Below are 12,883 nucleotides of genomic sequence, written 5' to 3' on the forward strand. Positions count from 1 at the left end.
TAACTTTAATAATTTTTATTAAGAACTTGTAACAAATTTTTCACCTTTTTTTTCCTTACTTTGAACTTTATTCATTTGATGTATAAATAAAATAGGACTTTTTACGTCATCTCAAATTAAAGAGGAAATAATTACAATCTTATTTTCTTCAAGAAATGTGGTAGAAATAGTACTCTAATTTTGCAAAATTTACCAACTATCGCTGTTGATTGATATATACTACCAATTACACTGTTGAACTATCTTTTCTGTTGCGTAAGATTTTTTTTAAACATATCTTAGATACTTTCGCATCGTTGGTTTCAAATCTGCCATCGGTAGTACTATTTTTTCTGTTGCATGAGATTTTTTTTAAACATATCTTAGATACTTTCGCATCGTTGGTTTCAAATCCGCCATCGGTAGAACTATTTTTTCTGTTGCATGAGATTTTTTTTAAACATATCTTAGATACCTTCGTATCATTGGTTTCAAATCTGCCATCGGTAGTACTATTTTTTCTGTTGCGTGAGATTTTTTTAAACATATCTTAGATACTTTCGTATCATTGGTTTCAAATCTGCCATCAGTAGTACTATTTTTTCTGTTGCGTGAGATTTTTTTAACATATCTTACATACTTTCGTATCGTTGATTTGAAATCTGCCATCGGTCTCTCTCTTTAAGCTACATTTTTTTTAAAATCCCATTTTTGTCTAGTTTCAGCCCAAATGTAAAAGTTTCAAAATGTTATATATAATAGGGTGTCGCATAAATGCTGTGACAAGCTCCTATAAGAGTTATAGCAAATCATCAGGATTAAAATTGCATAGGTATTCATGCCGTAAATTTTGCCGTTAGAGTCAGGGGCTTTTCCCCTATTTTGATCTGTTCAAAAGCACACGAAGAAATAGTTCATAAGAGGGGAAGCGCCCCTAGCAGCGTATGACAACCATTTCCAGGCATGGGTTCTTATGCAATTTTGTTCTTGATGATATGCTCTAACGCTCCTAGAAATTTGTTAAAACATTTAAACGCCCCCTATCATATATATATGACGTTTTAAAACTTGTACATTTCGACAAAAAATGACTAAACATGTCATTTAAAAACAAAATAAAATTGTAGCTTTAAGAGCAAAACTAATCGCCACACCCAAATTAGGCGAGATTGCATTTGTGAAAATGCAACTAAAAATTTGTTCCTTCGGGTTATTAAGATGTGTTCTTTGACATAACGTATTAAAAAAAGAATTGAATAAAATTAATAAGTTTGCCCTTTATTTCAAACATTTTACAGTAGAGAGGTGTGCAATTGCGGCACACGAAGGATATATGTATGTGTTACTCTGCCTTCCAACCACAAATAGCAAAAGAAATTTTACTTCTGTATTTCAGTTTTATTTTCAATAAACTTAATAAAAAAATATGACATAAAATTTACTAAACAACTGAAAATCGTGATAAGGAAAAAGTTTGGCTTAAAGTGCGAGCAATTATCTGTCGAGACTTTGAAGGTGAAGAAAAAAGTTCCATAATTTAAAACTACTAATTTAAAGTGTCAAAAAAATATAATTATTTCGACATTTCGATTTCTTTAAAGGAAATCGACCGACCAAGACCGAATCATATTCTTAATAAATATAGTTCAAGGAAAATTAAAGATGATAGTAATTTATACACAGTAAAGAAAATAATAAAACTAAGTTTTTTTTTTCAGAGGAAGTTTAAAACGCGTCATTATTTAATTTTATTAAAGAAAACAATTAAGTTACGCAAAACGTCGAATGTTTAATAATTGAAAATATTATGCATACACTTCATTGCATTGTCCTCAATACAATAAGAAATAATTAAGTTATTATAAATGATATAAAAACTGAATTTGTAGTAAAATATTTTTTTTTCGGCTTTCTTATAAAAAAAAGTATATGCATTTCAATTTTATAGGGTATAGGAAAAAGTAATGTAGACATGTTAACTAAGATTTAAAGCGTGAATAAAACCATATGAAAACTAACGTTAACAACTGTATTTTGCATTTAAATATATTTAAAAGAAATTTAATTGACATAAAATCTTATTTTAAGTAAGGAAATCTTATTATTTGATTAAAAAAAAACAGTTTTTAGGCATAAATATTTCACTAGCAACTGTTATGTATACAATGTAATGCGTATGTTTGTTACTCAATGTCAAATATTAATAATGAACAACTAATATGTAACAATTTTCAAGAGCAATTATTCTTTTAAAGTTTAAATGCTAAGCATAACTTTTATTTATTCAAATTGATTAGATATTTATAAAGAGGGAAAAACTAGTATCTTGCGTTTAAATATATTATTATAGAAAATCTTATTTATTATAATAAAATTTTGTTATTTAGCTTAAAAAATATTTTTTTGTTTATAAATATTTTATTAGCAACTCTTACAATGTATATGTATATTACTCAACAAATATTTACAATTAACGACTAAAATGTTATAAATTTCCAAGAGCATTTATTCTTTTAAAACTCAAGTTATTCTTTTAAAGCTTAAATACTACACATAACTTTTATTTGTGTCTAAATTGATCAAATATTTAAAAGAGTTATTTTTTTAAAAAAAAAGCTGAAATATGCCGTTACAAAATGGAATAAATTGTTCACATAGTAGGTATGAATGAAAATTCTAAGAAATATCATATCGAATACTTATTCCCCTTTTATGGGAAAAAACACTTCAAAAAATTCAAGATATTTTTAAGATACAACTTAGTATAGTATATCTTTAAACCAGTATCATTAGTTAAATTAAAAATAATTATGAATCATCACTTTAAAGCTTAGAAATAATTGTTCACTTATATTTATGTTTTCCATTATTTTCAAATGTCAACAATAAAAATAAAAAGAGTGCAATCAAAACTGTATTTAAGAGAAACCGATAAGAACAATACCGCCTCACGTATTTATGACGAATAGCTTCCGGTTTAAGCCAATGAAATAAACGAACAATAATATTAGTGCATTCAGCTTTCTTGATCTAAAAGTTCATCCGGACTTTCCTCTCGAAGTTCCGGTTAAGTCATCGTTTTTCTCTACTTAAAAAAGCACATTGTTAACCAGAAAAGAAAATTGATAATCGATGAGTAATTTTATTTTAAAAACTTCACCAATAATGGCAATGAAAGCATTAACAACTAATAATCTCAATATTTATATCTTAAAACAAGTTTTGAAATATTTAAGTAATTTTATTAATTTATTCTTAAATTAAAAAAAAAAATTGAGCTATAACTAGGGGAGAGTGGGGTCAATTGTAACATTTTTTACTTAACTATTTTCAACTAACAAAGAATCCAATATATTAGTATTAATTCACAGACGAGTAAAGTAGACTATCCTCTACTAGAAAAAAAATACTTTATTTTAAATGTTATTATATTAGTTATTAACAATTTTTGACAGTCGTGCACTTGTTACAATTGTCCCAACTTATGGAGTCAATTGTAACAGTTCATGAATTCAACTAAAACATAGTTAATTATACATATTATCATAGTTGTGATATATTTTTTTATTGATCAAAATAGTAGTGATATTTTAGGAGTAAAAATAATAATGAGCAGAGACCTAAAGGGTTAAACTTTTAACTTTAAGGGGTTAAAAATTTTAATTTATGCTGTGAAAGGTGACAAATAAAATAATGCGCATGCAACATAATATAAATGATATTGGAAACTATTGGTGGTTCTTAAAGAGTTAAGTAATGGTTTGTAAACATAAGATTATTTATTTTCAGCTGTTACAATCGTCCCCAAGGCGCCATTTCAGCTTCATTTGTTAAAAACAATGCTAGTTAATTAAAAAAACTAATCTTTTTTTCTTTTTGAAATGTTAATTAAGGTGTCCACTTACATATTCGGTTAGTAATTTTTATTTGTTTAAACAAAATTACTTTGTTACAATATAATATTCTAATACCAAAAAAAGTATTTACGTAGCGTGAAAATATCTTTTGTGATGTAACTCTTTCAAAAGTACATTAAAATGGTTGCCAGCAGGGGTGTATATTTAGATTTATTAAATACACCTTGTGCGCAACCTAGGAACCAATTCTAGAACTCGACACTCGAAATTTTTGCTCCGTTACAATCGTACCCTGTTACAATTGACCCCACTCTCCCCTAATAAAATTTTTTTTATGTAACTTCGGTTGAAAGATTCAGTTATACCGTTAAAAATTTCAGATCAAATTACGCTTTCAAGTACCAACACTTTAGGTGCATCAGCCGTAACATCCATTTTTACAGTAAAATATAATACCGTAATTTTTACAGTAATATTTATTTAATTAAAGTGATTTAGTACATTTTACGGTAATTATAATTGAAAAAATTACAGTATGTCAGATGTTTTGTTCCGTAATATGTTTCAGTTAAAACGGATTTTAAGACAAAAAGTGTTGGTACTTTTTACCATAATTTGATCGGGAACTTTTTACTGTGTGCATATCCAAACTTTTAGGGAGAATATTATTACCATTAAAACTTCAACATTATGGAGGTTTCTCATTCAAATGTTATAGCGAAAATTAGTATAGAAATCTAGTAACAAAAAATGGAATTGAAAGTTAATGATTTAGCAGTTATCATATTCAACAATGTAAATTTCAATCTTAACGCATCAACTCGGAAAATATTTTCATATTTTAGAGTATCTAAAAAAGATTTGCGTGTACTTTTAGATACACTGTTAGAAACTTCTCTGTAAAAATGATTAAAAGCAATTTATTTAATTGTTATTTTACCATAGTCAACCGAAAAAAAATAAATAAAATAACCATAAAAAAGATTATATTGTGAGTGAGGAAAATCTTTTACGGATTGTATTCACCTAATACGGTTTAACAACCAGAATTCTATTCGCGCCAACTAGACTCATCTTATGTTAATAAGGTAGTTAATAATAAGAGTTAATAAGGTTGAACAGGGGTTCGATCCCAGAATTAATACCACACTATTTCTTACATTTCTTTAACACATGAAAAGTTTCCAGTGCCGTACACTCTTCATTTGGTGGCCCTGGACTATTAGAATACGAAAACAATCATTGACGCATAGATGAAGCAACACCCACTGAGCTCCAACGTAAACTTTATTTTTATGGTTTAGAAACTATGATAACTGTATATGGTTACAAAAAATCATTTGGTTTTGCAATCACGGTTTCTTAACCGTACCAGTTATAAACAGTTTTTAAAGCGTGACTGTAAAAACTGCTCATAACCATAAGTTATATGGTTAATCAGATGGACAGATAGCTGCAAGATATTTTACTGTAATTTCAGCAGAAAAATTCTTACAGCGGATATTTGAAATATCAACAAAGAAATTTGCATACATTTTTAGATATAACTGAAATATCGACAAAAGAATGTACAAGCATTTTCAGATATATTTTGAATATCTACTAATATCGACATAAATTTTTGGATTTTATTTATTTACTGAGTAATTATGAATTAATATTGTATTGTGTATTTATATAGGACTTTACATGCAAATAAATTCATATAACATCCATGTATAGAGACTTATAATCCCTATACATCCATGCATGGAGATTATAAGTCTATATCTAAGCAATACTAAATGTTAAATTTAGCTAAGTATCTTGGATAAACTAAAAATATATGGATTTAAAATAATATGAAGCCCTAATACGGATGAAAATATTCCCTTTTTCAAAGATTATATTATTAAAAATAAAGTGTAATTTATAGAGAAATGTTTCATGTAAGAAAATATTACATAAAATTACTTCATTAAACTTAAAACCTTTTGTAAAAGACGCCATTTAGTAATTGACGTTAAATCTAATGCTTTAATATAACTTTCTTTAAAATTCAAAAAGTCAACAATGATGAGTGGAAGATTATATCACTGTATCAATAAATCAAAAATAAATAAATACGTAGAAAAATTAGTAGTTAAATTTTATTTTTAAACAAAGAAAAATTTACTTTTATCTTTCTGAATTTTAAAAAAAAACACAATTCTCCCTGAACATAACATTAGTAATTTAATAATGAAACCCCACATTACAGCAAAAGCATACAATTCAAAAATAAAGTAAATGATATGTTATCGTGTATTAGATAATTTATGATCAAAAAATAGAAAATAAAATAGATCTTTTATAAGTATGAATGGCTTTAGCAACGAGTACCTGGTTTCTAGCAAACACAGACGGATTCGATTTCTGTATGTCAGTACACCACTTCTCGGAATAACAAAAAGGGCATTATTGATTCGGCCTAGTAGTAAGAAGACAAAAAGAATTCCAAGCAGGGGGTGTAATAACCTAATTAGACGGAAGTAAAAAAGAAAAATACAGAGTATGGAAAAATGGGTCCTTTTGCTTTTCTTTCGTGTTATTTTTTATATATTTTTTTTATTGTAATGCTGCTTAAGTAAAATGGCCTCCTAAAACTCCAAATTAAACTCCCGTTTTAATCCATCTCCACCACTTGCAGAAGATGTTTTCTAAAGTAGGTTGTTATTTATTTATTTATTTTTTTAATTTCATGACCATGGAAGGCCATTTGAAGGAGAAGGATTATTTTAATCTACGAACTTAAGTAATCCCTCCGACGAGCAGAATTAGTTAAAAGTTCTATAACATGAATATTTGTAACAAGGTTGTAATCTGTGCGTTTTCCGCCTTTAATAGTAAAAGAAAAAAAAAATCATTAAAAATTATCGGTCTTTTTCACAATTTTTTCCCTGTACTTTAACTATTTAGGCTTCCAGGACACAAATAGCAAAAGTATATAAATTTTGGACTTATATACTTAAAGTAAATTATAAATTTTACAGTACAGAACAAAAGTATATAAATTATACTCGTAACTCTAGCAACATACGGTTGTTATAAAAATTTTTATTAATTATATGGATTATTATTCAATTTACAAAGGTGAGCGAAAGTGTTCGACCATTATAATATTAATGACCTCTTTTGCTTTTTATGCATATAACTTTAAAAAGATACATAAATCTTTTAAAAGATGCATATAGAAACTGCTCTGAACACTGTAAAAAATTCCGCATCAAATTAAGGTGTAAAGTACCGTAAAATCCATTTTACCATAAAATCCATTTTTACTGCAAAATATTATACCGCAATTTTTACAGAAATATTTATTTAATTAGAGTGGCTCAGTGATTTTATAGAAATTATTACGGAATAAAATTACGGTTATCAAATTTTTTGCTCCGTAACATATTCCAGTAAAATAGATTTTACGGGAAAAAGTGTCGGTTAATTGAATACCAGTACTTTTTACCGTAGTTTGTTGTTTTTTTTAAGCGTAGTTATACCAATGTTTTACAATGTATTAAAAGATAAAGAATTTTTATCTTTTTTTTTTCGTTGTAATTAAATTAAAATAACAATATAGTGGCCTGAGACTTTTGCAAGCCACTAAATATTGTAATTTTATTTCTTGAATTCAACGATTCCCTCACATTTATATTTCAACAGAAGTTTAACAGAAATCAAAGAATAAATAAGAATTAATGAAAATTAAACTTATATTATAAAACCAAATATAATGATTTCGATTAAAAAAATTTTTATCAATTAATTGAAAAAAAAATTTAACAGAAGCATCAACTTACGGAGTCTATCTCCAGAGCATCACTTGATCGATCCAATTCATAAAAAGCCTAATAGAAAAGAAAACATTAGAAACCTAGCTTAATGCAAAACTTTCTATATTACACACTGAGAAAGAAGTATGATCAAAACTACAAGAATATGGTAAATTTTACCGTGCTCGTGGTTCTATGGGAACACCAAAAAGCTCGGTAATTTTTACTGAAACGCTTTGGTAATGATTTTGGTAAAATTAACAATAAAATATAGTTTTATAATGTGTGATAAAATTTTAAATGTGATCAAAATTTGTTATTTTATTGCGATACCTTATGAACACGACAGAAAAACTATTTATTCGGTTAAATTTACTTTTTAGTTTTGTATTCTTTACTTAATGAGTGGTCATAAAAACTATAATTTTAAAAATTAGAATTTCCGGTAAATGGCTACCATATGAACAAAAATATAAAAAATTATCAAATGAATGGTTTAAATACCGTATATTTTAGTTTTATTAACTAGAATTATATTTTTTCCATTTTTTCGGAAATGTCATTACTATAATTACAATACAGTACGTTAATTATGCCATAATTTTTCGCCGTGTGGAAATAAACATGACAAATGAATTGTTCAGAAATAAAATATGACAGAGGATTTACATTTTAAATATGTATAATTTAAGTGTTTCTGAATAAAGTATAATTCATTACGGAGAAAAAAAATTTCTAAAATTGACGTATTATATGGTAATGATATTCCTGATTAAAAAAAATGAGAAAAAACGATAGTTCTGGTAATAAAAAAACAGAATATACGATATTCAAAACATAAATTTATAATTTTCCCTTGAATATGGTAACGGTTTATCGGAAATTTTGGTTTTCAAAATTATAGTGCTTATTACCACACATTTAGTAAGGTATGATAAAATTACTTAATTTTACCTCATTTATCTAATTTTAAACTTTATCACGCATCGCAAAACTATATTTAATTGTTAAATTTATCAAAATCATTACCAAAGCGCTTTGGTAAAAATAATGGAACTTTCTAGTGTTACCATAGAACCGGGAAAGCGGTAAGTTTTACCATATTCTGGTAGTTTTGATTATACTTTTTTTTATCAGTGATGAATTCTTTATGAATGAAGTATAATATATTATATGAACTGTTTCTGACTGAACTGTGATAAGGAAGTTGTTTCAGAATAAAATAAATAACATAAATTAATTGTTTCTTTGAATTAAGTACAAAAATAAATTGTTTCCGATAAAACTTAGATAAATTATTTGTTTTTATATGAAATCATGATATAAGAATTATTTCTGGATGAATTTTGATAAATGCGTTATTATATCTGATTAAAATATTAAAAAAAATAGTTTCTAAATTTGTTTCTTTTCAAATCAGTTTTACTAAAAACATCAAGCTAAAAAAAAATTCTAAATCAGCAATAATCAAAATACTATAAGGGTCGTAATTTGTTGTTAATTATGATTTTATAAATTATAAAAAAATTGAAACTACTTTTATTAGACATGTTTTTATTTTCCTTTTTTCCATTCCTGTTATACTGTTATCATTACGTTGTTTCAATATCAAAATTTAATTTGTAACAGTAAATAACAAAAAATAAAAGTAGTTTAAATTCAAGATGACAATGACTCATGTATTTCGACGAATTAAGATAAAATTAGCACTATTTAATGCATAAAACTTGTATTTGTATCGCATTTTTCCACAGTTCCTAACCCATTATATTAAATTCGAAAAAAATTCGTTTTTTCTAATTTCAACATCATGACGTACGACGAAAATAATAACTATACAATAACAACGTAAACAAAAATGTAAATAGTGCACTACGTGTAGAGCATTTTCACAAACTAGTAAACAATATTTTCTTGAATGATTATAAAAAAATAACTATTATAATATGCAAGCTTCGAAGTAGAAAATTTATTCTCGTAAATTGAACATAATTATTTAAACTACGTGTAGGAATCTGAAAACAATTGGTGCCGCTTTCATCAAAAGATTTAAACCCTTTGAGTAATAAGAAATACTTCAGAAGAAAGTAGACGGAGTGGAACATCAAGTTATTTAACTATTAAAAGTAGGTTACAGTAAGACAGATAAATTGATGTAAAATGACACACGGACATGTGATTTTAGTTAAACAAAAAAAAAAAATGGTAGTTAGCTCAATTGACTAAGGAAGGATTTAAATTCCTATGAAATTAGAAAAATTCTTCGTATTCGTATTCAAGAAATTTTGTATCTTAAAACTGTCAGCTCAAAAATATAAATAACTGTAAGCGTAGTGTGGGTATCTCAATCCTGATTGGTTGTAGAAGCGTAGCATTTGTTTACGTTAGCAACTGTTCTTTCCATTTTATCTCTAGCAAGCCAAGCCCGTCAAGTGGCACATTTTAATTTCTTTCACAAAGATTTCAAGTCTTGCACTAAATATATTTCCTACTTAACACAAAGACAGGCATGAATCCACATAGAAGATAAACAAACTAATTGTTCATCGAAGTTGCCAGGTACAGAAAACAAAAATACATCACGGTTACAATAAAGCACAAAAACAAATAATTTAATTTAATTCAAGTAAAAGAGGTTGATTGGTTGTAGAAACGTAGCATTTGTTTACGTTAGCAACTGTTCTTTCCATTTTATCTCGAGCAAGCCAAGCCCGTCAAGTGGCACATTTTAATTTCTTTCACAAAGATTTCAAGTCTTGCACTAAATATATTTCCTACTTAACACAAAGACAAGCATAAATCCACGTAGAAGATAAACAAACTAATTGTTCATCGAAGTTGCCAGGTACAGAAAACAAAAATACATCACGATTACAATAAAGCACAAAAACAAATAATTTAATTTAATTCAAGTAAAAGAGGTTGACGAGAAAGAATTAAATTTAAACAAATTCGATATGCGATACGGTGCAGCATTTAATTAATTTCATATTAATTAACATTCTAATTTATTTGAGGGGAACGTAGCTCAACTAAAACACGCCATTTTGCTTATAAACGATCAGCTGGAGCCGACGTCATAGATCACATGAGTGGGTATCAGTGATTTTCTTCTTCTTGAAGTGCTAGTAACAATTTGAATTAATCGATCGAAAACAATATCGTAAAAATTATATTATATTAAATTTCTGAATGAATAACAAATTCAATTCTATGCGAAAAAATAAGTGTTCACGTGCAAATTGCAAAAAGTTGCTAAAAAGTAATGAGCAATTTCCGAATTTAAAAAAATGTACCTTAAAATTGAGAGACATTATAAAACACTTGAATTTTTCTACAATTTTTAAACGTTTTCATCGTTTAGTAAAAAAAAAAAAAAAAAAAAAATGTGGAAAAAATTTGAGAAAATTTGCTTTTTTGTATCTAATAAATTATAAAATAAGTTGACAATTGTATTTTACGTTAGATTTAATACATGTTTTCTATTTTGTTATTTTTTTTTAACTTTCTACATTGCTTGAGTAATAAATTGCATAAAATCAAAAATGACTCAATTTATGATAAGTCTCTAAAGATATTTAAAAGTATTATAATAATTTATAAGAGTGATATTTCATATTTATAACATAAATGAGTATTTTTAGCTTTTATCTCAAAAGTACTAAAAAAAAAACAGAGCTACATGTTTCAGCTAGCAATCAAGGATCTTCTGTGACATTAAAATCCGATATGAACTAATAAAAAATGCAAATATAACTGCAGTAGGAGTTGAAAAAAAAACACACCCATAATACAATCGAAAAGATTTAATAAAATGAATAAATTTTTGAATAATCGTGAGAATAATTTTTTTAAAGGTCCCTGGGAAAGAGAAGAAAATGATTCTTAAATACACAAAGGAATTTTAAGCGGAAAAAAAAGGTATAGAAGTAAATGTAACGCTATTATTTTAATAAGTTTAATGAGTATATTGTCAATTGTCAAAAATTAAATAAAGCTTGGAATATATTTTAAAACCTGTGCACATTTTGGTAATCTAAGACTACACCGTACCGGCACTCAAAGTGCCATTACTTTTAACCGAAACATCCCTAGCAGCAAAAAAACTTGGGCCCTCATCGGGCCAATATTCATGATCTTGGCTCAGTAAGGGTTAAAAGGGCCTTTATTTTTCCGATATTGGCCCTATATAGAATTTTCCAATTCACCCGATATTTTACAGCCACTTTGCAACCAATATCGGTCCTATACAGAATTTTTCGATTCACACGATATTTTACAGCCACTTTGCAACCAATATCGGTCCTATATAGAATTTTCCGATTCACCCGATATTTTACAGCCACTTTAGAACCAATATTGGCCCCATATAGAATTTTCCAATTCACCTGATATTTTACAGCCAATTTGCGACCAATATTGGTCCCATATAGAATTTTTCAATTCACCCGATATTTTACAGCCACTTGGCAATCAATATCGGTCCTATATAGAATTGTCAGATTCACCCGATATTTTATATCAATTATTTAGACAATGTGATTCTATTTTGGCCAATGTAGGCCCTATATAGACCACTCTAAGACCAATATTAAAAAATCTAGACATTCCAATATCGGTCCTCGGTGCATGTTTTAATAGTACCCATATCGAGCCAATTTTGAACCCAATTCTGGCCAATGTAAAATTGTTGCTAGGGGTAATGGAACGAAACAAAAAAAATTTATACACCGTGTACAGTATAATAGTTTAGGGTAAAAATGAATTTTACAGTAAAAAAATGGATTAATAATGTATTTTACGGATGACGCACAGATTAATTGTAATAATGGTAATTTTAATATTTCGGGAAAATAAATGGAAAAAAAATATCAGAATTGTAATTAACATGCAATCTTAAGATAGTTTCGATTTAGATAGCAAGAATCATCAGAAAATATTCAGATGTTGAACAAAAAGTAAAATTAAACTAATGATAACATAAAATTAGCTTTAGAGCTCAGTTTATTTTATCATCATTATTCTACAATAATGATCAAACAAAGTAAAATGCTTTTACCATCATTGTACAATATTTTTTAATTAAAAATCTAATAAATCAAATTACTGAGTAATAAGGCAAAAAGAAATCTATGTCCTCAAAGTGAATTCAAATTTCATTTCAAAGCGAGACATATTTTCATAACAATATGGGTCTGAAAAGAAAAAGCGAGAAGCGAATTCCAGCTGTATTTGAATATCGCAGGTGATAGACCAAAA

General features: G+C 27.1%; 1 protein-coding gene across 2 annotated transcripts in view; it reads right to left on the bottom strand.

Annotated features, from left to right (window-relative positions):
* LOC107443007 (tripartite motif-containing protein 2) overlaps positions 1-12,883 on the bottom strand; it is a 92,340-nt gene that overhangs the window by 62,919 nt on the left and 16,538 nt on the right. The window contains exon 2 of one of the 2 annotated variants that reach the window (XM_043038920.3): positions 7,652-7,699. The exons of the other annotated variant lie outside the window; for it this stretch is intronic. Coding sequence (XP_042894854.1) covers positions 7,652-7,699 — 48 coding nt within the window. The remainder of the gene's footprint in view (positions 1-7,651; positions 7,700-12,883) is intronic. 2 annotated transcript variants of the gene reach the window in all.

This window comes from Parasteatoda tepidariorum, chromosome 9, assembly GCF_982258835.1.
Source record: "Parasteatoda tepidariorum strain Cologne lab strain chromosome 9, Ptep-v5.0, whole genome shotgun sequence".
Classification (NCBI taxonomy): Eukaryota; Metazoa; Arthropoda; class Arachnida; order Araneae; family Theridiidae; genus Parasteatoda; species Parasteatoda tepidariorum.